The sequence below is a fragment of the Xyrauchen texanus genome, chromosome 43 (genome assembly GCF_025860055.1).
Source record: "Xyrauchen texanus isolate HMW12.3.18 chromosome 43, RBS_HiC_50CHRs, whole genome shotgun sequence".
In the NCBI taxonomy this organism is placed as follows: Eukaryota; Metazoa; Chordata; class Actinopteri; order Cypriniformes; family Catostomidae; genus Xyrauchen; species Xyrauchen texanus.
Window position 1 is genome coordinate 3,025,633 of NC_068318.1, and position 21,714 is coordinate 3,047,346.

General features: G+C 38.9%; 1 protein-coding gene across 8 annotated transcripts in view; it reads right to left on the reverse strand.

Annotated features, from left to right (window-relative positions):
* The window catches only part of tpm2 (tropomyosin 2 (beta)), a 33,385-nt gene extending 19,300 nt beyond the window's left edge, over window positions 1-14,085 (reverse strand). For 4 of the 8 annotated variants that reach the window (XM_052116294.1, XM_052116295.1, XM_052116293.1 and 1 more), the window contains exons 1-2: window positions 13,844-14,085; window positions 10,462-10,587 (exon numbers count right to left, since the gene is read on the reverse strand). In XM_052116294.1, coding sequence (XP_051972254.1) covers window positions 10,462-10,587; window positions 13,844-13,957 — 240 coding nt within the window. In that variant the 5' untranslated portion in view covers window positions 13,958-14,085. Of the gene's footprint in view, window positions 1-3,452; window positions 3,705-10,461; window positions 10,588-13,843 lie in introns of those variants that run through there. The other 4 variants (XM_052116299.1, XM_052116300.1, XM_052116298.1 and 1 more) reach the window with 3 other exon arrangements.
* Window positions 14,086-21,714: the final 7,629 nt, after the last annotated feature.

Genomic DNA, 21,714 nt, shown 5'->3' on the forward strand with positions numbered 1-21,714 from the left:
GGGTGTTTAGATCCAGGAGATTTGGTTAAAGGTTCAGAGTCTGGTAAGCAATGTATTAGGCACTTGGGTATCATTTTACCCCAGACTCTGTATTTTGGACGATGGGGGTGTCATCGACATTGAAAATATACACATAAAGATTTTGGTCTTAACCAGTGTCGTGCTTACCAGGCAGATCATTTTAAGGGACAGGAGGTCGGCTGGAGCACCCCCTTTTCAGGAGTGGTGCTCGGAGATGGGAAGGGTAGCGGCCTTTGAGGGTCATTTAGAAGAATGGGGTGGTAAGCGTGTTCGTGGAGAAATGGGGCGGGTATATGTCATTTATGAATAGTTGATTATTATTATTATTTATTATTTTTTTTGTTTATTTATTGATGTATTATTATATTTTATTTATGTATTTTTGTGCACGAGCATCTATATATTTTGGGACCACTGGGATGTTGTTGGGGTCAGGGTGGGATTGGGAGGGGAGGGGTAATAATGTGGGTTAAGATTGATTCTGTGTATATATGTTTTGAATTTCAGTGTTCATTTAAGTGAATCAATAAAAAATAGTTAATCTGAAAGGAGTGAAATGTTAAGTTCCTTCATGATATTAAAGGGTTCTGGCATCGTTTGACCGGGGAAGGGGGCTCACTGTTAACTGTTTGTCTAACGGTTTGTCTCCACTAATTGCTTACTACAAGGTAGCAATGAAACAACCATGTCATCCCATTAATGGGAATGCATCATATGACTCTTCTGTCATATGTAAGAGATAATATACAGGACATCAACTGAGGGGTTTATTTTTTAAGTCTTAATGTAAAGAAAATGTATAGTCAAATTACTTATTTTAACTTAAAACTTGATTTTGATCATCAAGTCTCCTCACATTCATTCTCTTTCTGTCACATTCTCAGTGATAGGCCCAGGGGAGGGTCTTTGTCTCCTCTGGTGTGAATTACAATCAATATTCATGATAATTCACGCCTCCTCGCATATGACCTTTCTAACACTAAAGGTGTCTTACAAAAGTTAAATGACTATATTGTTTTGTATGAATGAGTGATCAGGATGATTTTCACATCATTATTTAGCAAAAACTCTAGGCTACAAGATCCAGTTCTCAAAAGTCTTGTGTACAAATGTTTAGTATGTGTTATATGGCCTTATTTCAATGACTTACATTTTTTGTTTTTTCCAAAGAACACGCATAAACGTTTTTTTCAAAACAATACAAACATGTACATACATGTTACTCACATATTATTGTAGCCCAGTTTGTGCTGAATACTGTGTTATCATACTTAAGCCATTAATGTGTTTTTAAGCAACTGAAAAAAGCACAAATGTCAAGGCATGTCAAAACTTCTCCAGGGCCCAAAATACCCTCAAACCCCAGAGGGTTAAGTTGCATACACACTGCCAGTGACATCGCTCGAGACAGCGACACCATCCCATTCATTTTCAATGAGAGCACAGCAACTTCCGGCGACACGAGCATAGTCGCTGGCAGTGTGAATGCAGCTTTAACCAGCATTATGTTGCTAGTCATTTTCTTGTTTATGTTGACAAAAAACATAAAACAGAGAGGACCCCCTTAGACACTGTGCTTGAGACTGGTATTTTGACAATTTTATGAAAAGGCACATTTTGTTCAGGTCATGTAGTCTAAACTGGAGAAAACTTCTTGATATTTTGGACTAAAAAAATTATATTTAAAAAATATTATATAATTTTTATATTATATATATATTTTTATATTTTATATAAGGTAAATATAATTTTTACCTTGAAATGCATTTGAAACTTTTTTGAAGTTTTGTAGTACAGTGATGTACAGTGAGAATGATGTACACCTGCATCAGATATGCTTGTGTAGCGTCTTGGGTGCGTTGCGTCATAAACATAAAATGTTTAGGTCACTGTGTCACATTAAATATAGTTTAATACTTTCTTGAGTACTTCACACATCTTGAGATCCCTTAGTTCGAATTTGCGCTCCATAACGCATGTTCGTGCTCTGCTGTCTGCTGGATGGTTGTTTTGTTCACTGTATAAACTGCACATTGCCCAAACAGCTGAAATTTCACTTACTGCCCTCTGGAGTAAACAGGTGGTACTACAAGCTTGCATTTCTCAGGAACCTTCCTTCTTATGGTTCGGGGGCATTGCAATTTATTTTAACATGTTACTTTTAATACAATTAATTGCACTGAATTAACGTGTTAAATCGACAGACTGGTGACAAAGTGATGTTTAGTGTATGTATGAACTGTCAGTTTCTCTCAAGTTCACACAAGTGTCCAAGCAGAGTAACCACAGGTGAAGTATATCACATTAACTATGTACATGCTTGACAACCCGAAAGCATACTTTTTATTTTCGTTTTGAAGACTATATCAATTGTTTTTTTTGTTTTTATTTAAACCTAACAAACTTGTTTTAAAGAAACATTTTGCTTGAACAGTGTGCTCAAGATATCTTTCCTTGAAATAAAAAAGTCATGTGTATATTTATGCAAGTAACCACAGAATTGTGTATGGTATTTGTTTCCCGATGGGACACTTTCATGAGTTTTCCTAACAGACAGCAAAGAGAAAGCAAATGATTAACCTGTTCTGGGCCCGGTGCCAGACAGACTCAAGAGTCCACCATCAACTGGACTAAACCTGCATAATACCTACTTTCACCTGACCACTCTTCAGTTTCAAGATCTGCTTTGTATTTATGTTGAGAAGTATTTTACAGAACTATTCATTGGTCCATAATATATCAAAGCAAATGGTTGTTCATGAATGCATGAGATTATCTGAATCCAGGTGCATTTGTGTCACAGCAGACGGTCATCATGACACCATGAACATAAGATCTAATCCGCTCTTGATGACCGCAGCATTAGAATCCAAAATTAGCTCAAATTCAATTAGACAGCTCAAAAGTTTAGACTGCACTTTACAGTATGTGTATGCACTGTTATATATATTTTATGTATGCAATATGTGGGTTAGTGTTTAATTATCATATAGCCATTCATTCTAATATGCAATAGGACAATCACACCTAACACTGTCTGTTAATAATAATAATAATAATAATAATCATTTGAAATTATTTTTATTTGATATCAGTAAAATATTACAATAACTCGCATTAATACTAGTAACAGTTTTAAAAATGCCACTTTAAATTATATCCTACAATAGACGTTCTGGTTTGTTTTGAATAAATGGGCATTGACAATGCAGATTAATATTCTTGATGTGAATCAAGACGAAATTTAAATTATGAATACTTAGTAGGATAAAACATGACAGCACACTTAACTTCCAAAGACATTAACATCTCACACAATCAACCAGGTAGGAGTGAATATTAGCCCTCAATCCAAACTTCCTTTTTGCTAAATGTTTATCTTCATGTTTATGAATGTATGTGGACGATCCGTATAATAAAGTGTAACTCACTCGCTCCCTGGCCTGCCGCTCTGTGTCCACCTCTCTTTGCAGTAATTCTGCTCGATCTTCCGCGTCATCCGCCTGCTGCTGCAGCGTCTGAATCTTCCTCTTCACAGCTTCTATGGATGTTATTCCTGCCATTCCTCCTCAATTTTCGAGTCTAATAGTATACACGACAACGCGCGCAGGACAGCAGAGATATCGCTATATCCTCGAGAATAACAGCTAGCTTTTTCCTTCCAAAACTTTCATCCAACAGCGAGAAATAACAATCCCTCGGTTATAGCGAATGCTCAGAGTAACTACGTTCCAGTCAGTAGCTCCGCCCCCTATGTTATCTGTCTTGTGATGACGCAATTGGTGACAGGACACGCCTCGTACACTGATGATCTGTTCCTTCTCGGTGTTTCAATCAGGTCCCTAGCTCCCTATATTGTGAACACGAATTCAGACTCTGGTCTGGCAGTAAGGGTGTGCATCCACTGAACATTGAGACACTTATGACTCAATCACCTGTGACACGATAACGAGCTTGAGCATTCAAGCGCAGCTGAATAAATGACAATTTATCTTGTTGTTTAAGAACTCAAATATTTAAAATATTGTTTCACATTCATGGTAATTATGAATTAAATGCATTACAAACTCAAATCTCTTTTAAAGAAAAAAAAGACTTGAATTTCATAGTTTTACACTTGTGCTCATCTTACGACTTGAGGGACTTCTGAAGACAAGATGACGTTTCCGGTAAGGGAAGAGTGAGCAAAGATGCTCCATGGCTTTTACGGTGCATTGTGAGACTTTTTAGGGAGCAAAAGTTTCAGTGAACTGTAACGATTTTGCGACTGAGATTACTGAACTAGGGAGCTGATTGAGATGCACCCCTTATTCATTTAGGCACCATCACCATTTTTAATGGGAATTACAACGAGGTTGTGAGGGATAGACTTACTATCTCTTCAATGTCACGAACAGTAAAGCTGTACAATGCTCCTTGATCACATCTGATTTTCCACAACTCTTGCTGTCTGGAGTTCTATACTGAATGTTCTTGGACATTTACCTCTTTATTACCTAATTTATCTCTTCATGATGTAGCTCGTTAGTTTATACTATGAAGTTATTAGTGGGCGTTCCTACTGCTGTTGCTCTAACGTTATTTGTTGACTGCACGTCTGGCCATGTCTTATGAAAATCTGATCACAGATGAGGCATTTTGCAACTAAAACAAAGATATCACTCTACTTTGACAAGGATCCAGTTTTCTTGTCCTTAAAAATGAACATTCTGCTGGGGAGAGGGTTTTTTATTAACTGCAGCAATACTCATTGCATCCTTTCATTAATAAGTTGAACAATTATCAAAGTAAGAATACATTTTCTCGAGAGTCAAGTGACATCTTGTGAAGGTCGGATGTGTGAGCTCTGTGCACTTTGCTAGTTCTGACACTATTAATATCATAAACCGGTGAGATTCGATACACGCTGTTCCATACCTGTCATAGGAAGAAAATATGTTAAAGAATTCAAAATCCTTGGGCTCTGGAGACATTAAAAGACACTTACATGCTCAAGCTGACACTCCTGACAAGGCAGCAGACCAGGGAGCCCATTTGGCCGGAGAAGTAAGGGAAATTTGGTGTGAATTGTTGAACATGTCGGCAACGCTGATGAAGGTCGTTGCTGACTTGGAGAATCTTGCTGTAATACGTCGATCGATCACTGCCATGGAGACAAAATTCACTGAGGTGGTTTCAAGAGTGGAGGATGTTGACAAACTGATTGATTATCTGGAGTCTTCAGAGAGGGAATTATCTGCTTATCGACTAGCGACCAAGGTGGATTTAGAGCATGTCTGGAAGAAGCTGGAGGATATGGAGAATCGTAGTCTGCGGAACATCGTCCGAATTCTTGGAATTCCTGAAGCCAAAAAGGTCGGGATATGGTGAAAATCCTGGACGGGCTCTTTCCGAGTCTGCTTGACATTACAGGCCATAAATGGAAATCAAGCGAGCTCACAGGATTCCGGCTCGGCAATCCACTCAGGGAGACAGGCCGCAATCAATTTTGGCCAAATTTCTAAAATCATCCAGTAGTGAGATCTTGTGTTACGCGAGGGGAGGAGTAAAATATGACTGTCTTGTCCTGAATAGCCAAAACGCCACCTTCCGGGACAAAATAGTATTATATCTGTATTTCAATCAGGTCAATTCTCTGAGGCCATCATAAGACATATAGCTCTGCCTCAGCACTTTTAATATTCCCTTTCAACTCCACAATTTCCTGTGCTTTGGACTTTTTGATGAATGAGGCATACTGTATGATCCAACCCCTATGAACCGCTTTACGTGCCTCCCAAGTCATGCCCACAAAGGATACTGAGGACCAGTTGGTCTCCAAATAAACATTAATTTCAGTCTTAAACATTTGTTGGAATTCAGGATTTTGCAAAAGGGATACAATAAAGCACCAACTATATAATTTAATTTTCTCTGTATGTGGCAACACCTCTAAACTCACCAGGGCATGATGTTTCCATCTGATTAATCCACAACAGATGAAATGAGGGACTTAGATAAATATATGTATAAAAATCTATTCTAGAATAAATCTTATGGACTGATGAAAAAAATCCCTACTAGATGGGTTCAAAAGTCTCCAAATATCTGTAAGAACAAGATTTTTACACATCCTGTGAATCAAAGAATCAATCATGTTTCTCTTTTTTTTCATTTTTATCCACTTTTCTTCCAATTTGGAATACCTAAATCCCACTACTTAGTAGGTCCTCCTGGTGGCATGGTTACTCACCTCAATCTGGGTGGTGGAGGACAAGTCTTAGTTGCCTTCGCTTCTGAGACAGTCAATCCGCACATCTTATCACGTGTCATGCATGACACCACGGAGACTCCACATGTGGAGGCTCATGCTATACACCGCGATCCATGCACAACTTACCACGTGCCCCATTGAGAGTGAGAACCACTAATCTTGACCATAAGGAGATTACCCCATGTGACTTTACCCTCCCTAGCAGACCAATTTGGTTGCTTAGGAGATCTAGCTGGAGTCACTCAGCACACCCTGGATTTGAACTCACATCTCCAGGGGTGGTAGTCAGCATCAATACTCGCTTAGCTTCCCAGGCCCCTGATCACGTTTCTCTCTTGTCGAATTCGCAAAATCTGAGATTAAGAAAATGTTGTAGTTCTTCCAAGAAAGCCTTCCTTAACTTCTCGCCTCGTGTAACACGAGATCTTTATCGGATGATCTCAGAAATTTGGCTAGAATTGATCGGGGCTTGTCTCCCTCAGCGGATCTCCGAGTCAGAACTCTGTGAGTTCGCTCAATTTCCATCTTATAGCCTGTTATGTCGAGCAGACTCGTGAAGAGCTCGTCTAGGAATATCACCATATCTCTGCCTTCTTCTTTCTTAGGAATTCCAACATTTCAGACATGGTTTCACTGGCTACGATTCTCCAAGTCTTCCAACTTTTCCCAAATGCGTTCCACGTCCGTCTTGGTTGCTAGCAGCCAATTCCCTCTCCAGATGACTCCAGATAATCTATCCGTTTCTTGACGTCCAACACTCCTGTAACCAACTCAGAGAATTTCGTCTCCATGGCAGTGATCGATCGACATATTACAGCAGTATCCTCCAAGTCAGCAACGACCTTCGCCAGCATTGCCGACATGCTCGACAGTTGACGATAATTCTCTCCCTGGTGTGCGCCCCAGAGTCCCTGGTCTGGGGCCCTGTCTGGAGTATCAGCTTGAGCAGGTAAGTGTCTTTTAATGTCTCCAGAGAACGAGGATTTTGAATTATTTGACATACTGTCTTCATAGAACAGTTATGGAACAGGGTGTATAGAATCTCACCAGTTTATGACACAAAAAGTATTAAAAACTAGAAAAGCGCTGTTCACATGTCCGACCCTCGCATGGTGCCATGCTACCCCTGCACTTTTGGTTCTTGCATTATTATTATAACCTTTATTTTACCAGGTTAATCCCTTGAGATTACAAATCTCTTTTCCAAGAGATGTGAAGATAAGTATTGTTTCATTACTCATTTATTCACTGTCCACAAGAGGGTGTCTGTCTACACTTGGTGGACCAAATAATGCAAACACCATATGAAAGGGATTAACTGAATGACAATTAAATGCAGCTACAAAGACGAGTCACATTTAGCCTACTTGATTCCCAATCAGCAGTTGTAACAGCTTTAAAAGAAATCTGACAATGTACACTTTTACAGTATATAGTTATTTTTAAGCATCAGAAGGCAACTAACACAATTTTCAAGGGGCAGTTAATGACTCTTGGTCACATTCCTGACCAAGTGTCGGCCCCTAGTATGTTTTTCCTGATAAATCCTTGTCTGTCAAATATGAAAGGGCCAGTACTAGGATGTGATCTTTGATAATTCTGTGCCCCAATAAATGATAAAACTCTAGAAACAGTCTCTGGATAGGTCCTTTTTTTTATCACGTTCTGCATTTGATCTTTAAAAATTATTAGTGGTTCCAAAATTCCTCAATTAACAAAAGATGGTGATAAAGGCCACTTGCTCCCATTTTATGCTTTTTCCTCTGCCAAGCATTGCTAACTAAACAGGTCTTTCTACATTTGTCCAAACAAGTGAATTTGCCAAATGTAAATTACAATCAAGAAACAAGATGTTTCATACAAACCTTTACTGAGGACTGCCCAACATTACTGTCCTGTGAGCAGTTTACTCATTGAAATACTGTGAGCAAAAACATTGGAAAACACTTTAACTGTACACACGTCACTGTAAACAAATTGCTGCATTCTTCTGATTTATTTCCTACTTTGGCCATGCATTAATAATAATACAAAGATACACAGTCATTCTCGCCCACACAGAAAAATAACCAAATAATATTTAATTGTAGGAATACTTGCAAAACAGCAATACCAAATGTTTCCTGATTGGAAACTTCCCACTGTGGCTTCTAAACACATTCAATAACATAGTACATAATAGCATGGTACTGAATGATTATTTTATTCATGAACCATGATAAATGCAATCAGTTTTATTTAGGCATGATAAGGAAAATTAAATATACCTGGACAAATTTCTGAGGCGAGGTCAGTTGTATTAGAGCTTATGAAAAGCCAAGTGCTCTGAAAATATAACTTTTCATACCATGTTTAGTCATTATGCCCTTATTTTTGGTAACATGTCATATAAGAGATAATTAGATATTGAGGTTTTAGTTTGGATGCATTAAGGTTGTGTTAAGTCCTACCAACATAATGTTTACTAAGAGTTTACAACTGCTGCTAGGGAGCTCCCAGACTGCTAAACCAACTCAGTGTCACCTGCCTGACCTCATGAACTCACCCAGTTTTTACAGATCAGGCACTGACACTGAAACAGACATACACAATCAGAAAGGGAATAAAAATGCACCCAAACACAAAACCGGATCACATCGCAATGGCCTTGATGAAGTCTTTAAAACGCAGGCACACACAAATCTAATGTGAGGTGCTGACAGCGTTTATGATGTGTTTACATAATGTGATACCAGGGAGGGGTTGGCACCTTCTCCAGTGCAGCTGTCAATAGGAAGGGCCACACTCATGACTTAATGACTTGAACACACGACTAACACACATGGCTAACTTCAGATACTATACTGACTACAGCCACGGGAGGAGGCAAGTTACAGCTGATCGTTAGCCTCCACCTTACTTTTCAGTTAAGCTAAAGGCGCAGCCATTATCAACCGTGAACGTGTACCACTTCCGGTATATCCCACATCCAGCTATGTTAGCTATACGATAATACTGAATTATTGGTTACAGGTTGGCAATAAATGTCGACATTTATTATCATTAATTACGATCTTCATAAACTCATTGGTTTGGAGCGCATATAGTTATACCGTTTATCGCATTTTGCCATCGTTTAATCACACTGTCGCACAGGCAGAATTAATGAGAGATCAGGCGCTAACAGGACAGTCCTGGGCGCCGTCTAACACGCCTCCACAAACTTTCCACAACCTGCAGAGTGCAGAAAGATGCCGTGAAATGATGCTTTAAACTTTTTTGCACTGGTTTCATCTTAATAATAAATAATAAACCCATTTTACTCTCCGTTCTTGTCAGAAAACTTTCTCTCTTTCTTAGCGGTGCATAAACAAACAAACGCAGATCTCGCATTCAGCATGGCTTATAAAACATAGCCTTTGGAAATAAATAAAGGCACCATCGGAGGTTTACACGGAGACAAGAAACACGATTTCGGTAAAGCAAGAAGCATTTTTTTAACGTCTCTTCAATACATACACATAGCAACAAGTGAACGATTTACTTATTCTTTATAAATGCTAATGTTAGAAAATTATCCGACATTGCCTCATAATTCTGTTATATATCCTGTGGTTGTGTGATAGTGTGAATAAGCCCAGATCTCAAACTGGTATTCATATCCTTCTATTTATTTACACTGCGTTCAATGCCAGCGGAACTTTCACACATGCATCCGCGGTTTACTTCCGCGTTGCAAAATAGGTTAATAGCTAATTAATTAGTTAATCGAATAGTTAATTCGACCTCTGACCTTATTGTGTTATGATATGATTATATGAAATGGCTTCATTTTTAGATTAATTATACATTGATCTAAAAGGGGAAATCAAACAAAAACTATACAGGTGATACTTTACTCCAAAAAAAATAAATAAAAAAAGATAAGACATTATATTTTGCAAAAGTTGTTTTAACAAATATTGTGTTTTTGTTATTTTTTATATTAACAATATCCAAATATACGTCAATGTGTCTTTATTTTAAATACTGATGTGAGCTATAGTTTGGGTGAACAGCGCCTCCTTGTGATTGTAAATATATTGCAAATCAAATAGTGTCCTGTTGAATTAGTAAATGGTGTTAACATGTTGAGTAAGGCCAACGCTATGTTGTGCATTAAACTCCGCTATGTTTTTCTCTTTGATGATCATGTGTGTGTCACTTACGTCTGTGGCCTTCTTCTCTGCCTGCTCGAGTTTCTCCTGAGCGTCTTTCAGTGATTCTGAGTATTTGTCCAATTCATCTTCCACACCCTTTAGCTTCTTTTGTAGGGCCAAGAGCTCTTCTTCCAGCTACACACACACACAGACACCCACACACGTTGTGTGGTTAAAAAGACATATTCGAAAGAGAAAAGTATTTTTAGGCAGTTTGTTAAACTTTCAAATAAATATTTTATGAAATCTACGGATCCCTTAAAGGACATGGAGGATATTTTATCCTGAAATAGTTTTGCTTTCCCTAACAATTATTTTTGGTTCCCTTACAATATCATAACTTTATTCATCCCTTCCTTACAGAATTGAATCATGGTTCCCTTTCGGATCGGACACTCGACATTACATTGATGATCAACACTAGTGGTCTTTCCAGAGAGCCCGAACTCTCAGAATTTTTTTCTATTATGCCAGTTTCATTGGCAGATGTCTTTCGAAGTCTGAAAGACATCCACCTCAGAACTTCCCCTTCAGAGTCGAGTACGGATCTCTCTCTGTGGATCACACCTTCGGCCTTCATTGTAAGTTATGCATGGAGTTTAGCGGACAAAGCCCTCTTCTGTTACCTTGGTGCCCGGTGAAGAGTATCCTTATATTTACAGAAGACGATTGGTAACCCCCTTGATAAAATACTGTTTTGTGTGTTCTTTTTCTTAACATACAAGTCATCCAGATGACTCCAGTGGTTAAATCCATATTTTCTGTAGCAATATGAAAGGTGTGGGTGAGAAACAGTTAAATAGTCCATTTATTTCAAAAATTCTTCTTGCTGCCCAGTAAGGGGAGTATGCATGAGGAATGTGAATCACTAAAAACACAAGAAGAAGAATGTTAAAGTTAAAGTGGAGGCTGACTGAGCAGTGAGGAGAATGTATAGGAACATTGGACTTAAATTGGATCAAATATCGATCTGTTTTTCACCAACACCTATCAAATCACTTCTGGAGACATTGATTTAACCACTGTTGTCAGGTGGATTACTTTTATGCTGACTTGTATGATTTTTGGAGCTTGAGAATTTTGGTACCCTTTCACTTGCATTGTATGGACCTAAAGAGCTGAGAAATTCTTCTAAAATATGTATTTGTGTTCTACTGAAGAAAAGTCAAACACATCTGGGATGGCATGAGGGTAAATGATGCGCAAATTTTCATTTTGTGGTGAACTATTCCTTTAACCATGGTTTCACTATAGTAAATCTGCATTAACTACAGGAATTATGTTTTTTATAAGCAGAGTTTTGGTTTTCAATAATTATTACTAAGGTTTACCACAAATATCATGGTTAAAATATGGTTCATTTTCGTAAGGGATGGATCATGGATAAAGGGATAGCAAGGAACCCAAAATGCAAAACAATTTCAGAAAATAAATTCCTTTCTTGTCCTCTATGGGGCTCTGTTATCTCAAAAAAATAGAAATAAATATATAAAAATCATGTTAGTGTTCCTTTTTTAACACTTTTATTAATACATATTCATTACATATGACTTTGTCTAATGAATCCCTTGCAGTTCCATCATAACCCCTAGGGGTTTGCACACCCCAGTTTGGAAACCTTGCCGTAAGAGGAAGACTAAAGGTTAAATGATGCTCTATTAATCCAGCTCATAAATCAGTGTGCGTCAGGGCATTTCAGGCATGTCAGAGCTACGGAGTACACGAGGACAAAATTATAAAAGATAGTGTTGTGATGAAACTTGTGCAGCTGCTAGCAGTCACCCTCTTCTTCTAACACACATTAAATAAACCCCAAGCCATTAAACATAGCTTAGTGTCATAAACCTGCCTCTATTTATTGTGTTCTTTGGGCCATGGAGACAGCTGGCCTCTGTAAATGGAAGTGTAGATCATAATACTGGGCTTAAAAATAGATCACACTAATATGGGTTGGTTGTCATTACATTTTTTAGTCCGCTCATATATAAAGAACCGTAAAAAGTCTTCAGTGAATGACAGAACAAACGAAAAGCATCAAAGCAATGCACTCATGCCATATGCCTTTCTTTTATTCCATCTGATGGAGTGGGACACGCTTAGGCATCCAGTTATGAGAGGCATTGCGGCTTTAGCGTCAAGCACGGCCCGCAGCATTTCACTGCCTTGACCCTATTGTGTGGAACAATTCCATGAAGGTGGAGGGGGACAAAAAAAGATCATGGACACCATATGTGGTGAGCAACAGGGATGCTATGACAAAGGCCTTGGAACAGGAATAGATTTCCCATCCAGTTGTCCTATCAGAACAAAGTCCTTTTAGAAGTAACAATTGAATCATTTAATCAAAAATCCATTAATCAAATATAAGAGCACAACCTAAGAAACAAATCAAAGTTTGAGATCATTTTAAAGTTGAATTAAATAGAAAATTAAGTGAACATTTTGTACGCAATCTTATCATATTACTGTATGTTTCCATGCTCAAGGGTGCATGTGTTTCTTTCCTTCATGTGAAAGCCAGTTGCTCTTCCATTATGGAGCATGATGAAGCCTTCATTAAAATGGCCTTTAGAGAAATTGTGTGTGTATATATATATATATATATATATATATATATATATATATTCTAATGATATAATCTTATTAGTTTAGAGAACGGTTATATAAAGTAAAATTGCATGTCTATGGCAAAATTATTTGAAAATTGTGACAGTTAAATATTTATCTGCACATATTTATTTATGAGCACATAAACTAAACTATCAGGCGCTGTTTGCACTGTTAAATGTCACATTTGTCAAATCTCTGAAAATGTCAGGTCCTCCAGGATGAGCCTCTTAATCGTGGAATGATGTTGTAATCGAGTATACCCACTTAAATATACTACATATTTACACCTCTATATTTGGTGTATGTCTCTTCAGTTATTCATAATTGACAGGTCTTAAATAATGAGACTTGTGGAAATACAAATAGATACACTTCATAAGACTTAGCAAAGATGCTGGATCAGATAAACTGACAATAATCGTTGATACCGCTGACCAGATACTTATTATTTATTATTTTACATATTCTAAGTCATTTCAATTAACTTATAAATGGACAAAATCTATCAATGAATAATTGATCCATTACTGAAGGTATGTATGTACTATGACTGCAAAACAGTTACGTTTTTATATAATTCATTCTTTTAAACAGTATCTTATTGTTAAGCCATTTTTCATGACTGACTTCCACTAACATTTCCAATGTATTTTTTCAATTTTCTTTCATTTCATCCCATAGTTCAGTTAGAAAACCCATTGAAAGAACAGAAAGCTGGACCTACAAAAACATCTCGGTTTAATCATACAAGACCGACTCAATCTAGTCATGTCTGATTCACCTGTTTGCATTTGTCTTCTGCACCTTTCTTGTCTATCTCTGCCTGTTCTGCACGGTCGATGGCATTCTCCTTGTCCAGTTTCAACATCTGCATTTTCTTCTTGATGGCCTCCATTGTGGATTTCTTTGGTTTCTGACAGCAACAGAGGAGAAAGAATACAAGTTGTTTGAGGAGGCACAGGCGGATGAGGGTGAACAGCAGAGAGGCTCAGCTGGAATCCTTTCCAAAGGAACTCTGCTCTTTTTTGGAAACTTCTCTAGAGTTTGTTGGAGAGTGACGCCCCCCCTCCCCTCCACCCCCTTCTTCCTCCTTATTCGTCCTGCTGTATAGGCTCAGTGTTTGTCCCTCAGCTTTTGTCCATGTTTGGGAGGCTCTGATTCCTCAGTCATTCTCCATTTATACAGAAGCAGCTCATCTGGGATCGGGACATTATTCAGATTGCCCTGGGGAAATAGCTACTGATGTAATGAGACAATCTAAAATCCACATATCTAGATGTTTTTTCCTACTTTCTGCATTAAAAGTTTAATTCACGACAAGATTGTTATGAAAAGTGATGATCATTTTCGTCACCATCTTTTTAAAGTATTATGGCCAATTTAATTCCTAAAGGAACAATTAACATTGCTGCACCAATATTGTACTTATTTTTCTATTCACCTCCAAGATGCAACACTACTGTCCGCATGTGTCTAGCATAGCCAATTATGAGGATCACCTCAAAGTATTTTATGAATTTGTGCTTGTGCACAACCCATCTCAAATATGTTAAATTAGAGTTGCTGTTTAAGAAGTTGAAATCAGACTTCGTTTGAAAAGGTTTCAGAATATAAGAGACCACAAATGCCTTTGATTCATAATGACTATATTTGAATTGTATGTCTACCACACTGATTTAATCTGACCATAATGACCGAGGAGACTATATAAAAATACCAGCTTTAGAGAAATTTATTGAATAACATTTATTAATAACAGACAAACATTATTTCATTGTGCAAAGCTTGAGTACAATATTAGTAATGTTATGTACTGCATTTTCATATTCATATTTGAATCTGCACTGACCTTTTAAGCAATACAAAAGGTCTTCCTTAAAAATATCTTAAAATAACATTAAGGAAGTTAATTAGAAATGTACAAACAGTTGTCAAAGCATCTCAGACGACATCTCAGGTTACAACCCTGGAGCAGCTTAAATTATTTACTGTAGGGCAGGAGGAACTCACAAAACGTATTGCAGCTACTTGTTGCTTGAGCCTACACTCAAAAACTAATATAAGTGATACTTTTCATGTGATGTCGAAGCCCCTGATTAAAATTATGACCTCCTCCATATGTTTAAGGAATTCTTCTAAGACATTTGTACTTGAATTTTAATTTGGTTTTCCAGAAACCACAACTTGATCCTTGTGAAATTATTAATTGGACACATTTCAAATCCTCGATATGCTTGTATGTCTACAGTCCTAAACAAATCATGTCCACCCAGTAATGCTCTTTCTTCGAGTTACGTTTTATTCACATGATTTCTGTCAGGATTTACACTCCATTATAGTAGAGACTGCACTTGTCAGAGCTGAAATGGCTTCAAACTCTACTATTACTATTAGACATGAATGCTGCATTTGACAATATATATCAAATAATTATTTTGGACAAACTAGAGAATCTTGTGTATGGAGAGCAGTCTAAACCTAAGCTAAAATATGTGTGCTCCAAAGCTCTGTCTTAGGTCCTTTGTTTATCTCCACGTACAGTATATGCTCCCTTTCGGTGATATTATTAAGAGGCATGACATCAACTTTCAATGTTTTGAGGGATAATATGCAGCTCTATATTTCCTGCAGCTCAAATTAATTCATAGGTGAATTGCATTAATGACAAAAAAGACCAGAAATGTAAATTTAAGACTCATTATATAGATACTTAATTTAACAATTTATAGTTAAATTCAACTATGTACCAGTTCAGTATGGTGAGTGATATTGTTTCTTCTGTTTCTCCAGTTTTTATTTCATGTACAGGTATACTCCTTTATTAGAAGCCTTTAACATCTCCAGCCAGGCCCAACTTCAACCTGGATCTTGATTACATCTGGCCTAATTATGGGCTAAGCCCCAATGAGTCATAGGTCCCTATTGCTTTTGTAGCTTTTCTTATTATCTTCCTTAAAAAGATCTCAATTTAACCATGTGAGTCTATGGCAGCCCTTTGAACCATAGGAATATTATGAAATATAGCACACTGATAGGAGTGGGCATGAATAGCCCCATAGCAATTTGGGACCTCTAGGACAAACTCTATAGTGCCAGAACAAGTTCAAAGTTTCACTTTTCTTTTGCATGTCTTTTGAATCGTTTGGCCTAGAAACAATTTTTTTTGCATCTGATGACGCTCCTCCTGATCATTTCAATGGACCCTTTACAGTAGCAGTCTTAAAACTCTGCCCATTACAGTAGACGCCATCTTGGATTATCATGTTTGTGATTTTTCAGCTACTATTCCCTGACATTTCATCCGATTTGCTGAAACAATGGCTCAAAATAATCTCCAGACAGAGCTGCACAGATGTGTGAACGCTTTGTCCTATCAAAATTAAACTTGTTATGCTTAATTAGGACCATAATCTGAGGGTACATAAAAAGTTGGGCCAAATGTCACAAATTGCTATTTTGGCCTGTAACATTTGAACTGTTTGTCTTAAAATTATGAGGTTCCTTGGTAATCCTACCATCTGATGCCTATCCTCATTTTGAATTTACATATAAAGTTATAGATCTTTTAAACCCCTTGTTGAAATTAAATAAAAATTTGTATGATTCATCCACCATGTTCTGAGTGTACCTGATCAGTTTGGAGACAGCATTCACAAGTTCAAAAGAAAATGGTCTGTTTGGCATCGTTATCACGCTACATGCTTAGCACGCTAATCATTTTGCATGCTTACCAACCATGTTGTATGCACACCCTAAACGTATTTTGTCTCTTTGGCTACATTCACCTGTGTCAGCTGAGTGGCCCAATTATTAAAGCATTGGTCTATGGCTAAAAAAGTTTGTGTGTTTGAATCTAGCAAAAAACTGTTAAAATTGTTTTATTACTGTTGACCTTTGAGTCTTCATATTGTACTTATTTCTATGTAGGAACTACATTGCATAATTCCCGCTTGAACACAATACTACTTATCTTTATCAACAACATTATATCAGCAATTGTTTTGTACTCTCAGCTTATAATGTCTCTTTTTCTGTGTGTGGTCCACTGGTTAAAACCCTGAACAATAGTTCCATCAGGAAGACTCGCAGACTTGAGTGAAATTTAAGATAACATTTATTTGATGAATTTAAAACAGAATGTAATGTCTCTCTCTTTGGCATAAGCCCTGTCTGGCGGTCCGAAGAAGTTGTACACAGAACCGTCACATCCTGCTGGATATAGGAATCGGGGGCACTCCTACCCCAGTGCAGGAAGGGACTCGACCAGTGGTGGTGGAGGTTGCCGTGTTAGCACACTGAAACAGCAATGTGATAGATTGTGTGCAGACTTATAAAGCAATGGCTTACATGTGATTGTGGCTAAGAGTTACCTAGCTAATGATGTACAGATGCTAGTCTTCCCACTTGAACTAAGCTGTGCTTACATTTCCAAAAAAGCCTTTGTTTGGAGATGGGCATTCCTTTTGTGCATACTCCATAACAAATAAAGAGCTGATCCAACAGCCTAAACTGATTGGTGCGATCAACATATTACCAGGCATAACATTTGCATAGATTGTTCTTCATCTGAATGAAATGGTGAGGGGGTTTGCAAGTCCTGCAAACGAACCACCTGAGCCCTGAAGGTTGTTGATGAAACCTTTTCTAAGTTTAATGGTGGCTTTTGACAGATCTGGATCAAAATCCACGCATGAACTGTCAGTAAACAGCGCCTGCATTTCACTAACTCGTTTATATGAGGCCAAAGCCAATAGGAGTGCAGCCTTTAATGAAAGCTCTCACAGCTCAACAGATTCCAGTGGCTCGAACGGGAAGTTTGTGAATGCCTTCAGCACCAGATTCAAGTCCCAAGTCAGCACCATAGTAGGGCGAGGGGGGTTCAAACACCTTTCTCCCCTAAAGAACTTAATGACTAGATTATGTTTGCTTATCGAGGAGCCACCCTCCAGGGCATGGTATGCTGAGAGAGTCACTACATAATCCTTGAGCATTGACAGGGTAAGACCAGCATCCAGCCTCTCTTGAAGGAATGTCAAAATCTCAGCTATGGGGCAATTCACTGGGTCTTTATCAAGTGAAGAGCACCAATTTGCAAACACGTGCCATTTAAGTGCATAGAGGCATCTCGTGGATGTTTGTCTAGCCTCTAAAATGGTATTCATCACTGACTGAGCCCATTCTGGCTCATCTGATGTGCTCCATTCAGGGGCCACATATGTCATCAAATCATGCCTTGTGCTTGAGAGGGAAGGCCTCTCCTCAGTGGTATTTCCCATGAAAGACCATCTAGTATTTCTATCTTTTTCGGAAACCAGGACCGATCGGGCCATTTTGGCTGTTTACATGTCCTCTCTGACTTTGCTGATAACAGAATGAAGGAGTTGCACCGGGGGAAAAGAATACTTGTGTTTCGCTGGCCATTTGTGAACCAGCTTTTCCACACCCAGCGAGGATTGTGACATGGAGTTGAGGGTTGAGTGGGCATTCTCCGCAGAGGAAAAAGGTCGACTTCTACTTTGCAGAATATTTCCCAAATCCTTATCACTGTTTGAGGATGAATTTTCCATTCCCCTGATAACACTCCCTGGGTGACAACAGTTCCGCTCCGAAATTCAGATGGCCCGGGACATATGTCCCACGCAACAAGAGGAGATGACGGCCGCCACGTTGGAAGAGGCGTTGTGTCTTGCTCAATAATTATGGCGATCGGAGTCCACCCTGGTGATTTATGTATGCAACAACTGTTATGTTGTCCGAACAAATCAGAACGTGTTGATTCAGAATGAAAAGCTCTCAAAGCTAGAAAGACAGCCAGTAGTTCTAGGCGGTTGATGTGCCACTCCCGTTTTGCACCTGTCCAGGTGCTGAAAGTCGGATGTCCATTGCACACCGCGCTGTGTTGGATGCATCTGTGGTCACCACTTTTCTTCAGAAAATTGGACCCAGCATAACACCCTGTTGGTAGAAGGCCGCCACTGTCCATGGTGCTAGAGCAGCCAGATAGCAGCGAGTCACCATGATGCACATGCGCCCAAGGCTCCAGGCGTGATGTGGAACAAGCTACTTGAACCAGTACTGGAGAGGTCTCATGTGTAACAGACCTAACTTCGGATGCTGCCACCATAAAACCCAGCATTCTCTGAAATGATTCAGTGGCAATGTTTTACCCAGTTTGAACTGAGACAGACACAGAAGAATGGTCTGTACACACTAGTTAGTGAGGTGCACACACATGTTCACAGAGTCGAGATGAACTCCAAAAAAGGTGATTTGCCAGATGGGGAAAGCTGATTTTTCTGATGGCAAAGACGCAAGTCTCTGTGTTCGTTCAATAGTGCCTCTGATTGGGCTAGTCATAGCAATTTCTGAGGTAATTCATAACACACATACCGTTAATTTTCAATGGGGCGAGTGCCGCATTGATACACTTTGTGTATGCGCGGGGAGCCAGAGACAGACCGAAAGGAAGGACTTTGAATTGATACACAGTCCCCTCGAACGAAAATCTTAAAAACCGTCTGAAACGTGGTGCAATTGATAAATGCAAACACATGAAAGTACGTTTCCTTCAGATCTATTGACGCAAACCAGTCCTGAGGACGGATGTATGATAAGATCTGTTACTGAGATATAATTTTGAATTGGTGCTTTGCGAGCTTGCGATTCAAGTGTCTCAGATCTAGAATGGGCTGAAGTCCTCCGTCTTTCTTCAGAACGAGAAAATAATGCTGTGTGTCACAGTCTGGGACAGTCTCTATTGCATTTTTTGTGAGGAGAATGTACATTTCTACGCGCAACACTGGCACATCCTGTGGTTGGACCACAGATTGCAAAACACCGGTGAAGTGAGGTGGCCGATAACTGTGCTCAATCATTTTTAACACCCAGTCTGACGCGCCCACGAGGGCTCGTCACATGGTCGCGCGGTGAGACATCAGGCTTATTGATTCGCTCACCATAGGAGATAGAGCGCCACTCATCATAGAGAAGCAGTTGAGCATAGTGTGTGGGGTATATGATACGTGAAGAGGAAATGGTCCTTTTTTGTACAATGGGTGCTTTTTTTGCTTTTGTGAGAACAAACTCTGTTTGAGTAATACACACAGAAGCAACATTTTGAACAATGTCCCGTTCCCAATGAACAGTAATGGGGAAGAGAGGAGAAACAATGTTTGCGTCAAATCGAGCCTTCTTCAGCTCTGGGCTCCTCTTCACAGGGCTGGGCATGTCAGGAACATTTCTGCTGCCCGGCCGGGGTTTTACCGTTGGCTCATTTTTCGTGCTGAGACTGTGGGTGCTTACACTTGAGCCATGGAAAAGGGAAAGTGCTACTTCTCTTTTGGCAGAAAATGTTTCATCGCTTGAGATTGCTTTTGCGCCACGATGAAGCACTCTAAAAAGCATTCCACGGCATTGCCAAAGAGACTGTCCGGCAACACCTGGGTGTTGAGGAGGGCGGCATTCTCTGTATCACGCATCTCCATGAGAGTTAGCCAAATCTGCCAAATATCTTTGAACAGCTCTGGATCGGGGCCTTGCTCATCCATTTGTTTGAGGAGCTTAGAGATGCGGTGGAGTGCTGAACCAGCTTGGCCTGCTGCTGTATAAGCTCTTCCAGCCAGTGCAGATGTAGTCAACATGGCTTGGAGGGGTGGGTGGGGTGGGATTTCCATCCTATAGCAGTATTATGGCAGAGGTGAGTTGCTAATGGAATAATTTAAGTTTTGGTAGAGGAACTCGGCAAGGCTGTCCTCTGTTTATTTTTCTGTCTTGCTCTGGAACGATTAAGAAAAGAGGCATTGTAGTAGACGTGTGGTGCATAAACTTCTACTCTATGCACATTATTATTTATCTCAGACCCTGAGATCTAAAAGATCTATGCCTTTTCAGGATATAGTGTGAATTGGTCTAAATCAGATGCCGTTATGGCTTTCCAACTTGGCGCCTTTCAATGGCCCAAGCAAGGCATTAGATGTTTTGGCATTTTATTTCCATCAAATTTGAGAGATTTAGTTACTTAATTTTGACCCATTAATGAAAATGTTCTCGTGTGATATTGATAGGTGGGCTTCACTACATTTGTCTATGGCTGGGAAGGTCAATGTTATAAAAATGTATTATATCCCCAAATTAAATTATTTACTGCAGTCTCTCCCTCTAGAAGATCCTCTTTCTTATTTAAATTTTTTTTTGTTTATCTTTTATTTGGAATGGTAAACAACCTTAGTTGCATTTCAGTAAGTTACATAGACAAATTGAAAAATGAAGTTTAGGCCTCCCCAAAATTGTGTTTTATTACTATGATTTTAATCTCAGACACTTCGCCCATTGGTCTCTTCCACCTGAGAGAGCCCCTCCCTGGTACAACATTGAACGGCTGGTCCTTACCCCTATCTCACATTACAAGTCTCTCTATCAAATTTCCTTAAGTAAAAATGCATCCCATTATTTCACACTTACATTCAGTATGGACAAAGGTTTCCCATATGTTCTATCTTGATACTTGTTCCTGAATGTTTCCTGAAGTATACGGCTGAACTCCAAATTATGCATCAATTCACTTGGTGACCTTTATGAAAACGGAGCTTTGAGAGCAGCTGAACAAATGTATAACTTTATTCAGCTGAAAAAAAATTAAGATTGTTTGAAGAA